The sequence below is a fragment of the Chelmon rostratus genome, chromosome 1 (assembly GCF_017976325.1).
Source record: "Chelmon rostratus isolate fCheRos1 chromosome 1, fCheRos1.pri, whole genome shotgun sequence".
NCBI classification, from domain to species: domain Eukaryota; kingdom Metazoa; phylum Chordata; class Actinopteri; order Chaetodontiformes; family Chaetodontidae; genus Chelmon; species Chelmon rostratus.
Genome location: NC_055658.1, coordinates 25,531,400 through 25,553,790, shown reverse-complemented (window position 1 = coordinate 25,553,790; position 22,391 = coordinate 25,531,400). Strand labels below are relative to the sequence as shown.

The 22,391-nt window shown below is 42.6% G+C and overlaps 1 protein-coding gene across 1 annotated transcript in view; it reads right to left on the bottom strand.

The window, feature by feature from the left end:
• Window positions 1–22,391, bottom strand: part of LOC121603868 (protein kinase C-binding protein NELL1-like) — a 233,413-nt gene that overhangs the window by 177,143 nt on the left and 33,879 nt on the right. Inside the window, exon 4 of the mRNA XM_041933140.1 lies at window positions 9,926–10,096. Within this exon, the coding sequence (XP_041789074.1) occupies window positions 9,926–10,096 (171 nt within the window). The remainder of the gene's footprint in view (window positions 1–9,925; window positions 10,097–22,391) is intronic.

The following is a 22,391-nucleotide window of genomic DNA, read 5'->3' as shown; positions in this document are numbered from 1 at the left end:
GTAATAAGAGCTGCACACCACATCAACTGCAGCAAAATAAAACTAAATGTTCTTCAGCTATTCTGCTATTTCGATACAAGTGCAAGAATTTATGTTGTAATGGATCCCACTTTAAAACAAGTAGTGGACATTTGTTGATGACTGATTTCACTGTTCGGAGGGGCATCCTAAACCTGAGGATCCATCCCCATGAGGAACTCACCCAAGGCTCTGGGTTTGCCATTAAAAACAGGTGCTAAACACCTGCTTTATTATTTGATGACATAGTTTGTTGCTCTTTGATACCAGTCACCTCACAGCAAGATGGATCTGACCCATTCTGTGCAGAGTTCATACATAAAATTTCTCCTTTGACTGGTGACCTTTTCAAGGTGTTTCTTGAACCTACCTACTAGCAGCGCTTACTGACAGAGGTAAGAAATCAAGACATTACTGAAGCTGGTTATATGTAAATCATGTTAAGGAACAACAACAGGGAGTTCGGCTTTGTCAGACTTATGATAAAAAGATTTTGGGGACAGTCATTTATTCAACACAATCATGTAACTGATCGGGATCATTTATTAGGGTGGCAGTGAATAGAGATGTTGTGTCTGTGAATAAGCTGAGCTGAACTGAGCTGATGAGCTTTGAGGCAAACCACATTAATCAATGCGCAGAAGAAAGATAATTACTGACAGAGACTAAATATTGATAAGATGAGAGCGAGCTCCACAGCAGTCCAGGACACCAGACAAGTCTCGGTCAAAATAGGAAATGACAATTAGTCAGGACAAGGCTGAAACACTGACTCCTGTCTGAGCAAATATGGATTCGTTAGTGTGGTATTCACTTTCAGGTCACTGTTGATCAACTACAAGGTGGTGATCAGAGTGGAGAACAGAAGAGGAAGTAATTCTGGAGTAGCTTCCTGTCATCGATGGTTTGACTGCAGAATGCAGTTTGGGGGCCCTTCAAGTCAGCGTTGGCTCAACTTCTCTAAGCTGGGATGGCCAACCGGAGCTGTTTTTGAGTCTTTAAGAACAAGTCAGTCAAAATAAGTCAGAGTCATGTGTCAGTGCCTGCAATAGGAAGTCTTAAAAGGTCCGGTGTGCAGGTTTTAGGAGGATCTATTGGCAGAAATGCAATAAAATATTCCTAATTATGTTTTCAGTAGTGTGTGATCGCATGAAACTAAAAATCTTTTTCGTTTAGCTTGGAATGAGTCCCTCATGTCTGCAGAGGGCCACTCCCTCTGTGTTCTTCCACAGAGTCCACCATATTGCACAACCATGTTTCTACAGAACGGACAAACACCGGCTGTAGAGAGGGCTGTTCACTTTTTTATGCTGTAGTGAAGGCAAGTCAAGTGACATGTTTTAATAAGCAAAGCGCAAGTCAACTGCAAGTCTCTACTAACAACGTTTTCGTGCATAAGTGAGGCCATGTCTCATTTATTACATAAGTCACAAGTCCAAGATTTATTATCTTCAGCTCTAAGGCAAATATTTCATGATTGATTCTAGATTCTACTTTTTATTATAATAATGACTTTAGCTACATTTTGGTCCTCTGGATAACATCTGTCTAACAACAAACACAGCTACAGAGCTAAAGCTACAGATTTCCACAAGCTCCACCTAAAATTTTGGGACAGCAGCCCAGCCAGCACACACAAAGTGGAAAATCATGTACATGATGGAACAGAGGTACCAGAGGAGTTATGTAGTTGTTAAAAGGACAAGGCTGAGGTTTGTGTTGCGTGACTTCATGGACAGGATAGTAAGATGTTTAGCAGAGACCCAATCTCCAAAATCTCTGCACTGAGGCGGTGAGCAACATCACTAACATAACTAAATATAATGTCAAAGCTACAACAATAAGACTCAAGATGGAAATTCTTTTGATTTAAATCCAGTGTCAGTATATCTCCAACCTTGAGACTCTACAGTAATGTATAACCTGATATCCTTAATTGATATCCTTATGATTTCGCCAATAAAATTTAAGAAATTTCCCACAACCAGTTCATCAGTACACCAAGCACTTTGTCCTCTATACACAGTTACAATGTTCATTGACAGGCTCCATCCCAGCCGAAGGCAACACTGCCTCTCTGCGCTCCCTGGGCATGTTGCCCACATGTCTTTACCTCTGTGAAGTTTTCCGCGGATCGATCTCAGACAAGGACAGATGAGGAAACAGACACGGGGAAATTTCCATGAACTCTCAAGTTTCTGAGTCCAAGTCCAAATCCAAACCCAAGGTAAGAGTCCTTAAGTTTGTCCTGGCACGGGCAAACAAAATGACAGCTAGAGATTGAAGCTGTTGCCCTGCAGAAAGCCAGATGTTTTGGTTGTACCAAAAAGCATCAAGCAGTTTGGTGATTAATAATTAGTTGCATGCTTTTAAATGACTGTAGACGTAGTCCCTTTTTGTGTCCTCTCTCTACAAACAATTGATGAAAAATATACATGGAGATAATTCCCACAGCAGGAAGAGAAACGAAAAAAAACCCTCTTCACAAAGATCCGTCAGACTTTTAATGATGGAGGGTAAAGGATGGAGCACTGATGAGCTGTTCGCTCCGACAGTGCAGTGTGAAATATATAGATGGGGGATAAAGAGAACAGTCTATTCGTTTAATAATGACGACCGTGAAGAGCAACGTGGGTCAAAGGCATTTCAACAGTTAGCATCTGAATTCATTACAGTGTCTTGAATGCTTGTCTTAAAGCTCGTCATAGGAGCATGAAAATGAAATGTGGCATTGGCAAGTGCTGCATTAATTCCCCAGGATGCTCTTTGGTAACGTCCAAAGAAGGGAATGTTTGGGCAAAGGTTTTTCACAGTTGGAGGGAGGGAGGGAGAAAAAAAGAGTCACCTCTTAGAGTTAACAAAACCTTGGAACCTTCATTGGAAAGAAGCCTTCGCCTATTCATTCTGAGGAAGTGACACCAAACACTTGACGCTACGCTACATGAGCCTACGATTCCAAACACATCAGCGATCCTTAAATCAACCTTTTCATTTTGTCGGCATGTTGGAAATGCACAAAACTTCTTTAAGTAATTTCTCAAGCGTACACTTTTTCTTCCTGCAAAATGTTGCTGCTGTTGGTTTGTTAAAGCTGCAGTTTCAGGACTCTAAGGGCCAGATCCACAACAAGCTAGCAGACACACAGCCGAGTGAGTCAGCTAGCCTGGCTGTGTCTGAAAAGCCGCCTGCAGACACATCTAAAACTCATGAATTCATACATTGTATCTTGGTTGTTTAATCTGTACAAAAGCCTGAGTGTAAAAATGACAAACTGCCAGCAGAGCTGCTGGACCACGCGGCTGTTTCCCTCTGTTTGGTCAGACAGAGGAGTGGTATCGATTTTCTCATCAAACTCCCAAATGAGCGGAGTCCATCTTTGCATTGTAACCACTAGCATGTTTACTTTACAGTTAAATCCCAGAGAGCCACTCTTCTCTCACTTAACAGAGTTTGACCGCGATCCTGAGGTGCTGTCTTAACACAGTTGGTTATGAAATACTACTGGGCAGACTAGAAAACTGGTTGGGGCTGTCAGGCAGAGTGGTATAGACGTTCAAGTCATATCTTCAGGATAGAAACTATTCGGTCTCAGTTGGTAATGATGCATCTAAGTGCACCGACATGGCATGTGGGGCTCTCCAAGGGTCAATCCTTGGTCCTCTTCCATTTATGTTTCCATTAGGCCACATTATACATAATAATAGCATCAACTCCACATTATGCAGACAACACACAATCTTATCTTGCTCTGTCACCAAGTGACTACAGTTCTATAGATTCTCTCTGTAAGTAAACTGAACAAATAGGCCTAGATGTTTAGATGGGCCTGTACACTCTCCAGTTAAATGCAGACAAAATGGAGATAATAGTCTTTGATGCAAATAAAGAAAGATTGAAAGTTACAGTCACATCAAAGCAGTTATAAAGTCTGCATTCTACCATATTAAAAACAAAGCAGGAAAAGTTGGTTAGATTATTGTAAAAAAACTGACAACTTCATCTCATTTAGCATGCTGCTGCTGGAGTCACATAATCAGTAAAATAGTCCACCTGTGTGCAATTTAATCTCAGTATGAATACACTTGTTCCATGAAGGTCTCAGAGTTTGCTAGAGAACATTACTAAACAAACCAAACAGGTCAAGGATAAAGTTGTGGAGATGTACAAAGCAGGATTCTGTCAGAAAATATCCCGAGCTCTGACTTTCTCACAGAGCACCATTAAATCCATCATTAAAAAAATGGAAAGAATACGACACGACAGCAGATCAATCAAGAGATGGACGTCCACCTAAACTGACAGACCAGGCAAGGAGAGCGTTAATCAGGGAAGCAAACAAGAGGCTGATGGTAACTCTGGCTTCTTGTTGATGAACAATAGTAGCTCAGTCAGTTCAGTTTGCTCTTTCAGTATCAGGAAACAATAAATTATTATAGAAACATCGAAACCAAGTCATTTCCTGAATACTGATAGTTTAGTTGTTTTGGGTTTTTTTTAATATGCACACTTTCTGATTAATTTCTGTGGACCTCACATAAAAAACTGGCCTATTTTTACATTTGTAGAGAGGATCTCTGTGGCACCAATTACACGCTGCTCTCACGCCTGGTGTAGTCATAGCAGAAGCTTAGTGTTGCAGCATCCACTCCACCAACGTTCCGCATATGTTCTGTGTTCAATATAGCCAAAGCGTTTGAATGGCCCTGTCATAGCCGGACCTCAATCCAATTAAGAGTCTGTGGCAAGACAAGAAAATTGCTGTTCACAGATGGTGTCCATCCAATCTGAGCGAGCTTGAGCTATTTTGCCAAGGAGAATGAGCAAGACTTGCAGTTTGTAGATGTGCGAAGCTGGTGTAGACACACCCCTCAACACTTGCCCTTGTAATTGCAGAAAAAGGTGGTTTTACCAAGGACTGACGCGCTGGGACATCCAACAGATGTCTCCTTTTTTGTCTTAAATATTGTGTGTAACACTAGGCATGTTAAGCGAATCAAATGGTAAAAAAAAAACATTAAAATTTAATTCAACTCCAGGTTGTAACACTGCAACATGAGTTCAAGAGAGTGAATACAGAGCAGTACTGTACAACACAAAGCTGAAACAAACTTCCAGAGGAACTTAGTCTTGCGCCAACTTTGACCGCCGTTACATCGATGAACCTTAAATATTCATCTCCAGTGTTTTGTGCTGTGTTACTTTACTTCTTGTGTTTAGCGCTTTGAATAGCCTTAGTGTGTGAAATGTGCTATACAAATAAACAGGCCTTCTCTTGCTTTGATGATTGATTGTGTAGAGTCACATCCGTCCACCTAAACACATCCATCTGTGTAATACGTCACAGTTTGGGCGAGAAACAGTCATCAATAAAGCAAGAGCCGTCAAGGCCAAGGAAACTGTACACAATAAAAGTCCACCTGAGGATGGGAGGATAAAGTGCACCCTCTCACATTCACGGATACTTAAAACCATTTAATGAGCGCTGAAATCATTAAAGTGCTGTTTAGTGTATAAATCAAATTGATGTAAATTTCAAGGCTAATGGCTGTGCCAATCTGCTTTGAATGGAGAAATCATTCCCAACACATAAGAGGAGTGAGATGATCAGGTCACATCAGGGATGTGATTTTCTCTATTTTCATGTTTTTTTTCCCTTGTGTTATCAAAGCCAAGTTCACTTGGCTGCTGTTAAAGCGGTGTGAGAAAACATATCAGGTGAAAAATACAATTGGATTTTTAGTTCTAAATTTGTTGGGGATTACTTTGTTGGCATGAGTTCTCTGCAAACACGTTGAAGAAGAAGGATTTTGGTGAAGAACACACATCTCTCGCTCTCTCTCTCTCACACACACACACACACACAGACACACACACTGAAATCAGTATGCAAATCAAAAAAAGAAATCTGGCAACTTCCTTTCTTTGAATCTAATCTAAATCCAGTCCTCATATAAACCATCCTCATTAGTGCCCTCTGGGAAAGTCTTATTGGTAATTCTGGACATGTTCTGCTCACTGCAGTGATTATCAGCCGTACAAAAGCATCAAATTACAAGCTTTATCTGTTGAAAATTAAGGATGAAAAACATGCACATACTCAACTGAAAGTCAGGATGAAATTAAAGTAAATAATTTGTTTTAACGGGTCTTCATTTCAGCCCTTTAGGCAACCAAACAGAAAGAAAATTTGAGAGACTTCTTGCATCCTTTGTCAGTCAGCTTCATGTAAATGCCAGTCACTGGTGATGTTACAGGATTTGAGCCGATGATGCAGAGGTCCCTGTGCTTGTAGTGAAGAGCCAGATGCTACGTGGGCAGTGCCAAACTGAATAAACACTGTAGATAAAAAAGTTAAGCTGCCGTTTTTTTTCTGTAATTGAACAACTGTTGACCTGATGTGCAGGACAGTACGACTTAGCATGGATGTTGAGATGCGGGTGGCAGCTCAGGCTAGCGGTCATTGTTCCAGTACCACATCAGGCTGAAGTGCTGTGTTGTTTCTCTGTTCCGCGAACTGGTTCTGTTGCACGTCATGGTGAAACGCACTTCGGTACAGGTGTGATCAGAGCTGCAGCTGCGGTTGACCTTTGTGGTCGATCCAACACATGGTGGGAGGGGCTTGGTAACCACGGTGACATTCACACTCTCATCTGCATCAGTGCATTTGTGAATGACCTGATTAAAGCACTCTTCAGGTGTAACACACCTCTAAATTGCTACCGTTTTTTGAAAACTGCCTCTGAACCAAAACACTACTGGACACTACAAAACGTTACATAATGCAATCAAAGGAAAGCTCTGAAGCAGGATGTATTTTCATGATGCAAAGCTGAGGCTAATGTACATTCAAATTGGTTTGGACTCCTTCCCTGATGCTAGCACGCATTAGCTATCAGTCGGTGTGTAGGTGGGTTTATTTAAACTTTTAACAAACTTTGTCACCTGCCTATTACAGGAAAAATAAGGCACAGCCACCAGACTGTGTAGCTGTAGGCGTATGTGCTTCATTTTGCCTGCTAGCACAAATGCAAAGAATGTGGGGTCACAAACCATCCAACAACAAAAAAAAAATGCAGCCCAAAATTACTATAATTTCAAAATATACTGGAGTGCTGGACTGGTGAAGGTAAAATTCAATGAATCAATGAACAGTACATTGCCTTTTCACTGAATATCTATTCCTCTTGATTTTTTTTTACTCTCAAGGAGTCTTGATTTTTCTATTATTGAAGAATTTTATAATAGATAAATACTCCATGTGTGATGTGAAAAGCAGTTTTGTGTTTGGAGTTATTGCTTTTCCACACAGGTCAGTGGTCAAACCTTTAAGCTTCCTTACACTGGTAGAAGCTCTGTTTATTAGATTATCAAGGCATCAGCATCACTAATGCAACAGAATATTCCATGGATGGAAATATTAAGAGAAATGTGGCCTGAAGATGATTATTAAAAAGATCTGTTTGTGAGAATCCTGCTGTCTGTTTGTTGTCAAGCAACTAACTGTGACTTTCACAGTAAAAACTGCTTGTGATAATCATGAAGTAATGAGGGATGACTTGATTCTGAGTCATTCAGGAGCGCTTACTAATGATTTCAGGTCATTCCTAATTAAAGGACTGACAGAGAGCCCAGACTGTAAGCATTAGCTACATATTTTACTCTTCGTATTTCATCTTTTTGGTGAGGAGCACAAGGTTTTTTTTTACAGCGGAAGGTAAAAGGATGAAATAACAAGATATAGGGTCCTATAAGAAGTATTTCACCCCGTTTTTTGTGAGCTTGGGGGTCCCTGATAAAATATCCATCCACTGCCACAACCAGCTTGTTGTCTCAGGGAAACAAAGTGCTACGAGTGCAGTGAAACACCAAGGTTTTCTACAGCACACATGATAAGTGAAAAGAAGAAACATATGCATTATAGCAATCAAACAATCATGTAAAGAAACTGCTGCTAATTACAACTTACACCTCATCTATGAATATTTGTCACATTTCATATAAACATAACACAAATGACTGTATGTGTGTAATGTATAAGTGTGTGTGTGTGTATGTGTGCGTGTTACAGGGTCTGAATGTGTGTTAATGGGGGTTACTGTGTGAATCTGTGCTGTGTGTTACTGTGTGAATTAGAGTTTTATCTCTTTAAGTGCACACTCTGATTTCTCAACATTAGGAAGCAGTTGCTGGCGGATGTGCAACAGAGGTGGACATCAGTGAATGTGTCACATACTCTTCTTCATCCACTGACACGCCTTCACACACACATTACTCTGCTGACCGACCCCTGACCTCCTAACGGTCTCTCAGCCCGGACTCGGGGATCCGCCCTTCCTGCCTCTCCTGAAACTCACTGTGTTGTTGCTGTTTTAGGAACTGACCCAAACTGCTCGAGCGCATTCCTCCTGCTCACACAATGTTCTTGCATCCACTTCCTGTGAGTGTGGAAGTGATATGTATGTCACAGGTGCGATTGTGTGCCATGCGGCTGTCCACCCCCAGACAAAAGGCCACAACCACTTCAGGCCCTCATTTCATTGGACGCAGACATTTCTGGTGATCTTCATTTTAAAAAATTGCAGGGGAGGTTTGGGCTCCAAAAGGGTAGTTTGTTGCCTGGGGGCAGCACCATGCCATCCAGGGTTAAGGAGCTACAGGTGTTTTAGCATTCTGCTGGTGGACAGCTGAGTGAAGATTTAAAGATTTAGTTTGTGAGTGTGTGATGTTGCCGACCTCCTGCCTGGTGTGAGCTGTGGCTCATGCACTCATTACTGAACCCCCGACCCACAGTGGATCCATCATGGATAAGGGCTGGTAATGGATCAGCTGATATACCAGTCCAATAACATGTTTGTTATGTGCGGTGTTGACAGCAACATGAAGTGACTTTAAAAAAAAACAAAACAATAATTTAGACACAAAGAAATAAAAAGAACACCTAAGAGATTAAAAGACATAAAAGAGACGGAACAAAATTCTAAAATAGGAGCATTAAGTCTTTCTTTTGGTCAGACAAGGAGGTTGACTCGATAAAAATGTTTCTTAAAGCAGGATTTAAAAGAGATTCAGCGCCAACTTCCATTCAAGCGTTCAGCTTCAAACCACTCACAGCCACCAACAGATGATGAATGGCACTAAACAAGCCCTTCAGTCTAACTATCTCTTAATTAATTCAGCTCTCGCCCAAAGAAGTACAAGAAAGCAAAAAGTTTTGATTCCAATTTTATCGAATTACGTTTTGATCTTCTCTCCCAAACAGCATTCTGACGCTCTCTTTTATCTTCACTAGAGTCTCATCTGACAGGCAGCCAGTGCAGCCATAATTAATCGACAAACCACCGGTCCGATGGGAATAACAGGCGTTTGGGAGGAATCAATACTACAACGCAGTGCTCGCGTGCATCATGCAGCTTTTCATCCACGAGAGGTGACAGAGCATTACCTCTACTCAAATTTACACAGCTTGTTCGCAGTGTGTCTGTCTCGCAGCTGCATTAAGAAAAGGACAAGTGACGCCTCCCTGGCTCTCAGGAGGGAGTGAGGCTGAAGTGCATGTTTATAGATCAGCTCTGACTGAGTGCTCCTTTCGAAAAGGGCCTTCACTTCCCAATCGATGAGGCGATTATATCATTGTTACCTTCCACTTCATTATGGAACAGTGTGAGCTGAGCACACATCCTCTGGGCTATATAAAGATACAGCCTTTCTCGTGCACCGTTGTGCGCGTGCGGCTGATTCATTGTTGGCCCCGTTAACAGCCTGTCGTCCACACTGAGACAGTAGCGAACAAATATTTACCTTGATAAACACTCATGAGATGTGTCACTTCAAAGGAGCGTGGTAAAAATAAACCGGCACAGCCACTTGTGACAGAGACATCAAGGTGTTTCATGTGTGCGTGCGTTACCTGTTACAGTCGACGTGCAGCAGTAGGTGGGAGGCGCTGATGGTGAGAGCGATCTTGTGCCACTGGCCGTCAGCGAGGCGGTAGGGGAAGGACTCGGAGCGCGGCTTGCCTTTGAAGCGGTAGTGGTAGCGGATCTCCTCTCTCACCCCGCTGCTCTCCAGTTCAAAGTAACTGCAGTGGAAAAGAGGTCAGAGGTCAGAGACGCCCAGTGTCTCCATTCAGGGTAAAGAAAATGCTCAGCTCACGGAAACCGCTCAGGCTCCGGCATTGTGGCTACGAGGTTAGTGAACTACGTTCTAGACCTTTTCCTGGAAATAAAATGAAGTGGCCTTTAGAATAATATTGCACAAGAGCTGAAACAACTAGTCAATTAATTGATTGGTCGATCAACAGAAAAGTAATATCACTATCTGAATATCAGAATTTGGTCAGATGAAACGTGAAATTGTCATTTTCTACTTTTTTTTTGTTTTGACATTTTGTACACTAACTAATCAATTAAAAAGGCAAATGAAAGACTTCTGGGCTGGCTGTTCTTAGGCCCTTAGTGAACGATTCATTTACAGCATAAACAAATCTAAAGTCCTGATTGTTGTCCCACAATATGAAGGTGTTGGCAAACCTAACAACAAAGTTAAACACGTGCTTATCTTATGGAATGACCTGTCCTTGAAATCAAATCAGTATCATTTGGATCATGAATGCACTCAGCAATCCGAGGTCAATCTGCAATCTGCTTGTTAGATTAAAAGATATCTTGAGGTTTTGACCTGAGGGTGGCGCTAAATAAAAGCTCATACAGTCAGCTAAGAGGAAGTGTTTCATCCTCTGGGGGACATGATTAGTAAATAAAATGGGAATCAATTAGGACATGACATGTCTTGTGTAGATGTGGAAGTCATGACCTTGCAGCTGGAGAAGGGACCAGGAGGTCACTGACGTCATTTGGATTCACAGAATTTCTCTGAAATATTAGGTTTTGTTTTCACAGCTTGTCATCAACCAGAGTGTTGGTCAAAGGCAAATTTTTGCTATAACTGGACAAATCGTAAGACGAATGATCGTGGATATTGATGCTTAATTGCAGTAACGTAAATGCTTCATCCTGGAGAGCAAACAATCTAGTTCCACAATGAAAATGAGTGATTAAACTATGAAAATTAAATGTCTTTCTGTCCCGCAGGCAATTTCTCTCCAGTCGTGGTTTGAGAGAAACCACAGTCATGTTGGCAGACTGCAATGCTTTGCTGATCCAATATTTATTAAAAAATGGCCACTATCATCCTGACCCTTGAACATACACACTGCAATTTCATTGCCCTGCTGATGAACAGCAACAATGTGTGAACACGTGCAGGTCAGTGAGTTGATGCTTGAAAAAAACAGCTACTGAAAAAGGAGGCTTGGTGCACAAAGATGCCCGTCAGTTTGTCTCAACAAACAGGAAAAAGACAGATATTTCAGTGTCAGTTTCACCCACTATTCTCACTCTGTGGTGTGACTGCAGGTGTTTGACCTGCAGCTCGTCCCAGCTCCATGTGCAGACTACTCTCCACCCTCATCAGCCACGCTAAATTAAGAGCCAGCCAACCACAGACAGCAACAGCCCGAGAGCCGCAGGCAACCAGTCGTGACATTTCAGCTTCCCTGCGGCTACAAGTGACCCCAGCGCTGGAACCCCCGGCCCCCTCGGCACACACAAAAAACATACTGTATGTGACACGGCTCTCCAAAAAGCTGAATCTAGCTCGAAAAGATCCTATCCCAATATATTCAGGCACAAAAACACAGACTCACGCTTACACGCAGGGTTCAAGCCCATTCAATACCAAAGCTCAACAGCTCTCATGCATATTTATGGAAAGGGAGAGTGGACCCACTCCAGAGAATATCAATCGAAGCTGTGGGGCAGATTTATCCTTCTTCCTGTTCTGAAAATGAATGAAAGTGAGAAAAACTTCTAAGAACTCAACACCAACAAAACGCCAAACACATTATAAGAAGAAACATCAAGACTAATATTTCTCACACTGAACGGACGCGCATTAGAATTGATGTCCCTTGCCTGCAGCTCATTGATGAAGATGATGTGATTATGTGATGGGACGCTGTGTGTGTGCACAGTTGCGGTAAGTCCAGCAGGTCAAAGTTGAACCAGGGAGTCCTGCTAATCAGCAGTCAATCAGCTACACGAAAATACACCTAAAAAGAAGGAACTCTGAACTCTGTAGATAGATTCCAGTTAAAAAGGAAAGCAGCAGCCATAGTGCCATAATGAGGAGAACGAAGACGAACAAAGTAATCGCTGTAACCGAGAAAAGACAAAGGAAACGAGAGGAGGGGGCGTTGAACAGTGCACGCAGTCTTGTAGGGTTCAGCTTTGCGAGTTGAAACCTTTGCACAGAGCTAATGACGGCCCATCAGCCCCCCACACAGCAGGCTGTGTTAATACAAAAACAATTATCACACGGTAAATTAACAAGCATCACAGGGAAGTGTTTTTCTACAACATTAAATTGCATTTGCACGCATCGACCAGTGGCTGATTACTTATGTGTGTGTGTGAGACAGACAGAGGTACAGTCGGTATGGGTATGGCCGGCCAGCCGCCTTTGTGCAGCATATCACCACTCTGAAACTAAATGAATACATCACTCAGTGGCTGTGCAGGGCACCCGACAGCTCGTCTCCATCATGCTGCAGGAGACACAGCCGCCGATACTTGTCAGCTGGAGAAGAATCATTTGCATGGAACGAGGAGTAAAACGAGAATGAGAGCTCTCCAGCTTCGCCTCTTCCACTGATGGAAGCCTCCTTGGGGTTTCGAGAGGCCCGGAATCACTGAACGAGCAGAAACACCGTTATCCCGATTTGACTCATGAAATAATCATCAAAGGCATTAACTCCACTTCACAGCGAGCGTTTATTTTATGAAGCATTTAGGGGTAGCTATTGTATCTCCACATTACAGCATATTTAATGAAGGGGAATAATCTATTGGCAGGCGGTCCATTTGTAACAAACCGTGTAGCCTGACAAACACCAGAAACGACGTCTGTTTTGGTGCTTCTCTGCACAAAATCTAAACAATGAGCCTTATCACCATTTTAAAAGCTTTCTTTTCATTGCTGATCCTTTCATAACCAGCATTTTACAAAGCTATTTTTTGACTAATGGCAACCGTGTGGATCTAACAGACCCCTAATGTAAGCATCCACGCTTTCAGCAAAAAAAATTAAATCTGATTTGCATATCAAAGGAAACAGAAAATTTTGGCTAGCAGTGGTAGAGGAAGACTCCTTTATGATTAGAATGTGTTTGGACATGATGTTAGAGCAAAGCTGTGCTGTGTTACTGTGCAGGCCACTATGTTATACACGTGAAAATAAGATGTGCACGTTTGAGCTCAAAGAACAAAGAACTGTCCACATTTTAGCGATTTAAGCAAACAAAAAGACATATATGGTTAACCACGAATCAAGCAGCCAAACTTTGCTTTGTATGTGTTTAGGTTCAGTTTATAAGGTGCAAACTGATCAGAAACATTCTGTGAACGGCCAGCACACAATGGATAATGAGATATGGAGGGCTGCAAAGGACACACTGCTGGTGTCCTCCAAATGTGGACAAAAATCGCTGCACTGGGAGCATCCTTTCATAAGCAAAAGGCTTTGTTGGCCAATTATGATGCATTCAGTTTAGGAATGTGGACTTCAGAGGACAAACCCCCGAAGCGGAACACAGCTTCGAATTTCCTTTTCATTCCTAATAAACTACACCACAGTTATCTTGGAAAGTTTCCTTCCTGCATTTTCAGGGGTCCAGTTTTGGATGACATCTCACTCTTGCTCCGACATGGCTTGATTATACTTATTGTATGTCGGTTTTGGACAAAAGCGCCTGCCAAGTGAATGTAATATAACGTAATACTGTAAAGAGTGGCACTAAACCATAAGAAACCAACTTTGGTGTCACTGTGAGCCACTAACTGTCGTCTTCGTCAACAGAAATGCCGATTCTGCAGGTGCAGGTTTTTCTGCATCGCGCCTGTAGCGAATCCTGCCTGAACAGAGAGGCCATAATATAAAATGCCAAGCCTCCACCCCAGTGTCAACTAAGAAGCTCCAGGTGACACGACAACAGAATTACAATTAATATATTCTGAATGTTTGCTGGGATTTGTCTAGAAGCGAATGTGCAGAAACACAGCACACTGACACACGGCGTCACATAAGGCAACATCCCATACTGTAGGGAACATATAGAGCAGTGGGCAGACTATATGTACACCAGTCTAAAATATACATTCAGCATGAATTTATCATGTGCCTTACAGCACATCATGCGGTGTGACTGGATAGGTAGCGGTCAGTGTCCACTAGCACACTGGCCCTATTTCTATTTCTATTTATATGATCTCTACTTCCTTAATATGGTTTAATGCAAAAAAAAAAGGCAGAAGTTGTGGGAGCACAATATGTTTGTACTGATGTTGAGTAACTGTGAACCCACGAACGCCACCACGACAGTGTGACGCTTGTCAGCACAGAGACTATTTGTAGAATTTAGTTTCACTGAAAACTGTTCACAGCGGGGTCTGATTATCCAGAGTAATGGGAACATTACAGACGTGGCTTTTGAGATTTTCTGGTGTAATTTTTATTTATTTATTTTTAAATGACTTTCTTATCAAAAAAGCATTTACTTCTATTGTAATAGGGTGGAGGCGGGAATCTTACGGATAGATACGACAATACCCGGACCAGTGACAACAAAAACATCTTATGATTACAAAGAAAGCAAAAGTTGATAATTCTGGGAAATACTCATTCGATTTGCTTTGTGGTGTTAGATGAGAAGTTAGATTCCCCTCCCATATTCATCTGATAAATATATGGTTATTGGGGCAAACAGCTAGTCTGGCTTTGTCATATGTTAGGCTAACAGAATCCACCTCCCAGCAGCACAAACTCTCTTCCACAAAGCAAATAAGCCAATTTCCAAAAAGGTCTCAATAATGCTTTAAGGAAAAAAAGTTTAGGTTCACCAGGGAAAACTGCTTTCCTGGGAAAAAGAAAAGCAGGACACCAGGTTTGTTCTTACATGTGGCAGAGACTTTAGACATGTTGTCAATATTAATGTGATATGGACAAAGCAGATCGAAGCTAGCAGCCATGTTTTAAAGGAACAGCAGCTTTTCTCATTAGCTGCAGACAACAGATATTGGACGTGACTTATTCCCAGTGGTGTTATAAGCATGTTCACAACGGGGGACATATGAAGAAGACTTCATGCTAATGCTTCTCATTTTCTTCCCAGGATTCTAAATGTGCTGAGGCCAGGAGAGATGGAGCTCCAAACTGCTGAGTAATACATAAACAGCCACAGTGGCAGGGTTGCAGGCTGTGTCTCCTGATGTAGATTGAGGGCTGTGGAAGTGTCTCAGGAGTGCAGTGACAGCTCTGGGAAGAAGCTGCTGAGGTGACAAGTGGTCTTCATCAAAATGCACTGGCATCATCTGTAAGAGAAAAGTTTTGAAAATGAATGGCTGCCCCAGAGTGCAGGGCTGGCTGTATATCACCCAGTCATGTCATGCAGCTATTTTATGGAGGGCAGCTGACAGCCAATTATCTGCTCAATGGGCAGGTCAACACTTTGGAGCTTGTCCGTGGAGCGGGAGAAGGAGGTAAACCGGACACTACGTCGCAGGAACTCACCGACGCCTTCAGTTTCTGACCTGAAAAATGCGACGGGGTTGGTTGAACCATTGTGCTTCTGTTTGCCACATGAAGACGACCCTTGATGGGAGTTTCTGGATTTAGCAAATGGTGTCATCACATTGGAAGGTGCTGGCAGATAGGTGTAGCTTTCACAACTGAGCCCAGCTTGCGGTGCATATATAGATCATGTGAAGCAGGAGGAAATCAATTCTCATTTTCACAGTTTGGAGTGTGTCGAGTGTGACATTATTAGCAGCAAAGCACGGTGCATGGCGGACCACCTCAGGCTCTCTGTGATGGGTTGTATCGGTGGACCGGCAGTGATGCTGTCAGGCTTTAACAGCTGACAGGTCAGTCGGTGGAATCATTGGTTCACAGGGTGCAGAGGAGTAAATAAAACACATGGGTGCTTCTCCCAAAAAAGACATAGCTGTCCATGAATCAATAACCTGGCAATCCTTGTTTTGGACGGCCAGTAAGTGAACTCATTTAATTAGGAAGCTATGGGATTGTGAATCAGTCATGATTAAGAATTTTATAGACAAGTGCAACATTTTTATTGCCAATTTTCAGCTGAAAAAAGAGAGAATCCCATTTAATGTGACAGTATCAATGTCAATTTTGGTATTGAGATGCTAGTCACTAATATTCTGTATCAAACTAAAAAACAATTAGCTGTATTAGCCATCCCAATGCTGAAAAACATTTCAGGGTTTCTGATGTTTTTCTGCCAGAAAGTCTTTTTGTGCTTTTTTTCTTCATGAGGAGGAGGGGGAGGGACAGCCAAGAGGATGGTGAAGGTCTCCAGGGTCTGAAGACTTCTGGACAGGTGGAGCAGGTCTGGCTGTCTCGTGGGGATCAGGGAGATCCTGTCTTTCAAACTAACAACAAACACACTGAGGGGCTCTGGGAAGTGTGGGCTAGGTCTAAGATTGCCTTTTTGCTGCTTGAGACCAAGCACAGCCTTTGTCGGGCTGTGTGAGGAAGTCCTGCAGACTTAATGTTGAGCTTTTCAGCCTATTTTAGCTCATAGCGATAGTTTTACAGCACATGTAGTGTGTGGCTCAGTCTCATCTCTCTTTAACACCATCTCCCACAGCAATGTAAGGACATTTTTACCAAACAAGCTACTTGCTGAGCACCAGACGGCGGACAAAGTTAGCAACTAGCTGGTTAAAAAAGTGAAACATTTAGCAGGTTAAGATGCAGATATTCTTATCAGGAGTCCATGGAATCCGAACCAAAGCTAAAAGCTTATTTAATGTCGAACTTAGCACTTAGCACTGAATGCTAATGTTGCTCCGTGTTTGCTGGAGCAACTGTCTGCTAACATGTTAGCCGAAGCACCTTCATAATTTTTTAACTATGCATGATAAGGTTCGGTTTTCCCCTTAATGCAACTTACCCCCTCGACACTGTGAGAAACTGCAGCAATATCATCATCAATGTGACACAAACACTCGACTAATACTGTTATCTGTCTTATTAACAGATATGTTATATATCCACATTTGCCAAAATGTTCCGCACATACCAACAAGAAAGATGAAGGGACAAACTCAGAAATGTAAGTTGTAGAACAAAGACTGTAATTCTGGGTAGGCAGTGCAAAATTCAGCATTTTGGTCAGCCCATGTTAGCTGACATATTTCAGAGGAGGACTGAGGAGCACACGGAATCATTGTTAGTCTGTATTTGTGCTGTATTGCATCCTTTTTCTTAGAGCAAATACCACCAAGGAATAGTCCAGGGAGTGCAGTGTGGAAACTGGTATCTGTCTGAGGTGAGAGGGCCCAGCTCATCCCTCACCCCGACTCCATGGGGGAGATCGGGAGTTCAGAATTGAAGCCAGCAGGTTTCTCGTCTCTGACATTCACACACAAATCCCATCTGATGGCAAAAAAACGGAGAAATTCTGCAGATCAACTTTAAGCATAAAATAAACACACACAGACCGAGCAGCAGTTCACTGCAGCAGCCCGACACAGCGCCGAACAGTTCCCTTTTTCATTCAAAGAATTTTCAGATCATCTGCCAACGAATGATAAACAAGCCAAACTGCCGATTGCAATTTTGGAAAATAATGATCATAGAACTTCTTGCAGCAATATGTCGCCCCACCTGTTTTTCAAGACTATTATATAGAGTATATGTTAGAAACAGAGGCTGTGTGTTAATTCATCAGATTAACAAGATTTCCTTTAACAAGGGCTGATGGTATTCCATTCTGTAGTTTTGCATTCCATCTATTATGATAACGTTTTCCTCACCAGGACTGTATAGATTAATCCAAATTATTGCAAATACTCAAAAGATTTTGGAAAGCTTCAAGGAACCTAATGGTTCAAACATGAATTATCAATACTAACAAACATGATTATGGAAGAATGTTGAAAATATTATAATTGATGAGGTGGAATGAAAATCAATATGTTATGTTGAATAGAATATAGTGTAGAACAGGGGTCGGGAACCAATGGCTCGTGAGCCAGATGTGGCTCTTTTGACGGCCGCATCTGGCTCGCAGATAAATCCTTTGCGCACGCGCGAGCCAGCGACTAGAAAGCCGGTTCGCAGTCATTTCAGTGGGAAAGTGGCAAACATACATGTCGTTGTGTCTATCTATTTATCTATCTATCCATCAATCACAAAGGCAACGCAGATGAGGCAACGCAGATCGGGTAGTGACAGGCACTGTTTAAGTGAGGCTGCCGTATTTTGCTGTCGAAAATAGCGGTCGATGTGCGCATGCGCAAAGGGGCGCACTACGGCTTGTCGTTAATCCCGCTGTCAGCTAACTAATTTTTGACACGCTTCTGAGAAGATGGCTAAAAGAAAAAAAGACGACGAGTATCGTACTTTTCTGCAGGAATGGACAGAGGAATTTGCCTTTGTGGAGAAAGCTGGTTCTGTGGTGTGTCTAATATGCAATGATAAAATTGCATCTATGAAGCGGTCAAATATAATATGCATCGAAATATCCTACTTGTATTTTTAGTTTTAAACATATTGTATGGCTCTCCTGGAATTTCATTCAAAAATATGTGGTGTTCATGGCTCTCTCAGCCAAAAAGGTTCCCGACCCCTGGTGTAGAATATGGCTTCCAACCACATGTGGCAGCACTGAGCACAGTGCTGCTCAGCAGCGTTCTCATCAGCAAGCGAGCAAAGAAGAAATCCTGTACCACATTTGATTCAGCATTTCCATTGGAGAAGGCCATGCTTTTACTGCTTTATCCTGTCTGAAACCTTTGTACAGGAAAGCTCCATCTGATAGCTATCTAGGACGGTCATATACATGATTCCATGTGAACGTCCTTTACCTTTATTCATTTAGCAGATGCTTTTGACCAAAGCAATGTACAAATGTGGTGCAGTAAGCCAAGTGATACTGTATATCACTGTAAGGTAGGAATTGTAAAGTATTTCATGAAGCTTAGTTCTGATCGTTCAACTTCCAGATTTAACTGCCAAAGACAGTTTTGGCACAGTTGTTCTTGTGCTGTTCATATAAAAATGATTCTGCATTGGACCAAATGTTTACCACATCCAACATTCCCAAACTTTTACCACAAAGTCTTATCTAACAAGTTCCCCGCGTTGTGTTAAACTGCCACAGCACGGCGACTTCAGCTCAGCGTGTTTCCTTAGAAGAGAAGAAGCGGTGGGTGCTTATGAACTGAGGTATGGAGCGAGAGAGAGACCTGTGGAGTGACAAAGGGCAGGCAGATGAACAGAGCAGCTGGAGGAGCTTGCTGAGCAGCTTTGGTGTTTAAGTGTTCAGGTGGGAAGAGCAGCGGAGAGCCTGGGCTTTGAGTTAGTTCATCACAGGGCTGCTGCCACTTGCTGACAATGAGAGCGTTACTGGAACCCAGAAAACTGCTGGCTAGGCAGAAATAGGCTCTTTTGTTCTATTCAGCCCAGTGGAGCAGCAATAAACCTTCTCTCCCATTCCCCAGTGCTGGGCACAAGGAGAAAAAAAGAAGTTTCTCCTGCATTTGCAGCGGGTTTCCAAGAAATGCTTGCATTCAAAAGACGTTTTCACTTTGAAGATGAGGAGAGCGGAGGATGAGAGGAGGGAGGAGAGAAGGATATTATCATATTGAGAAAGCGGCGCTGGCGGAGGAGGTGGGAGGGAAGGGAGGATGGTTTGATTGTGCCGAAAGAAAGATGAAGAAGTAAAGAAGGGAAAGAGAAGGAATGTATGATTGGTTTTGGCCGAGTGGTACATCTAGCTGTCTGTTAGCTGGCTGAATGGGAGGCCTGTGTTATAATGGGAAAGAATGGGCATCGGCCGAGGGCTCTAATAGGGCCTTCAGAGAGGATTCAGGGGTTCAGAACAAATCCTCGGTCACAATGGAGCACAGGTCTGCACCGAGCCAGTCAAGGCTCTGTCCATCTCGCCAAATTTAATTACACTCGCACTGTGGCAGTCTGACTCACACAACAGCTCGTCTCAAAATAACTTCGGCCTGCTGCGGCCCGGCTAGGCTAGATTTGCATCCCAATATATCCTTTATGATACTGAACAATACACAATATTTGCAGGAAAATGAAAAATCAAATAACTGACCAGAAGTTTATTCTGTGATAGACAACACAAGTCAGTTCACCCAAATTGCAAGAAAGAAAGCATATGTTCTCTTTTATCAGTATGGTATCATGCAGACAGTTTTAATTTTCAACATTTGAAATGTCATCAGCCAGATCCAGACTAAACTTCTTCCAGTATAGACTTTTGCTGTGCTCAGGAAGTTTCTGGATATCAACCTCTGGACAGCTGGTGTGTAGCTCCAAGGTAACAACAGTGTGCACCAAAGAGGCTTCTGGTGTCATTGAGCTGGCCAACAAATTGCAACCAACTAATCCTACTAATTCTGCCTTTAACTTGTAGTTTCTGTGCCTAAATCTAATTAAATCTTAACCATACTGGCGGCAGATCAAAAGAACAGTAATGTGTCATGTTGGTAATAGTTTTGGAAGGCGCTGACAAATGTGGTCTTGCTGACTGAGGCATTGGATCAGAATACATTCAGATTGGTATTTTGGAAGACCATAGTCTTGCATAGTCTTGCAAGTCTTGCAAAACATTGCATGTTTTGCTGTTTTGGTTGGAAGACTTGCTGCTCAAAATCTGGGCAAACATGACCATGTGCACACGGCTACATACAACTCAGAGAAAGCACAGAAATCTGTCTTTGCCTATGCCTTGAAAGGTCATCAACATTACCCTAACCAATCATTTCCAAACAATATAAATGTGACAGACTAGGTTAGTATTAAGTATATTTGACAACTGGGTATGTTTGTAGTGTGGCTAAGTGCATTTTAATGCAACGTTTGCTTTGTCCAAGCACTCCTCCGAGCTAAATATGCTGCATGGTGCATGTCATTGCGCCTGAAGGAGGAGGACAGTGCAGTCACCTGGCTCCATTTAGCCTCGCTGTTGCTTGGCCGGCCCGCTGTGCGGCAATTACGCCTGCAGGTAATGTGAGAGAAAGAGAGAGAGACACTGACAGAGAGACAGAGGGAGGTGGGAGACTAAAAAGCAACTCTCAGGGTCACCTTGAAAGCTCAGCGGGAGGCAACATGTTTCTCTTCAAGAGTGGATCACACTGTACAGCAGGTGCTTGGAGAAAAATGTGTGCACATGCATGCATGTACAAACCAGAGGAGGAAGTATTCAGATTCTTTACTCAGGTAACAGTAGCAAAAGAAAAAATATAAGTAACAGCCCTGCATTCAACTCTTCACCAAGGTAAAAGCATGCATGATGATAGACATTCACCAGCCACTTTATTAGGTACACCTTGCTAGTACCGGGTTGGACCCCCTTTTGCCTTCAGAACTGCCTTAATCGTTCGTGGCATAGATTCAACAAGGTACTGGAAACATTCATCAGAGAGTTTGGTCCATATTGACATGATAGCATCACGCAGTTGCTGCAGATTTGTCGGCTACACATCCATGATGCGAATCTCCCGTTTCACCACATCCCAAAGGTGCTCTATTGGATTGATATCTGGTGACTGTGGAGGCCATTTGAGTACAGTGAACTCATTGTTGTGTTCAAGAAACCAATCTGAGATGATTCGAGCTGTATGACATGGTGTAGCCATCAGAAGATGGGTACACTGTGGTCATAAAGGGATGGACATGGTCAGCAACAATACTCAGGCAGGCTGTGGCATTGAAACGATGCTCAATTGGTACTTAATTGTAGCCTCAGTTTCCTGTTCTTAGCTGACAGGAGTGGCACACGGTGTGGTCTTCTGCTGCTGTAGCCCATTTGCCTTAAGGTCCAACGTGTTGTGCATTCAGAGATGGTCTTCTGCATACCTCGGTTGTAATGAGTGGTTATTTGAGTTACTGTTGCCTTTCTATCAGCTCGAACCAGTCTGGCCATTCTCCTCTGACCTCTGGCATCAACAAGGCACTTGATATTTTGTCTTTTTCGGACCATTCTCTGTAAACCGTAGAGATGGTTATGCGTGAAAATCCCAGTAGATCAGCAGTTTCTGAAATACTCAGACCACCCCGCCTGGCAACAACAACCATGCCACGTTCAAAGTCACTTAAATCACCTTTCTTCCCCATTCTGATGCTCGGTTTGAACTGCAGCAGACCTTCTTAACCATGTCTACATGCCTAAATGCATTGAGTTGCTGCCATCCGATTGGCTGATTAGAAAGTTGTGTTAACGGGCAGTTGGACAGATGTACCTAATAAAGTGGCCGGTGAGTGTA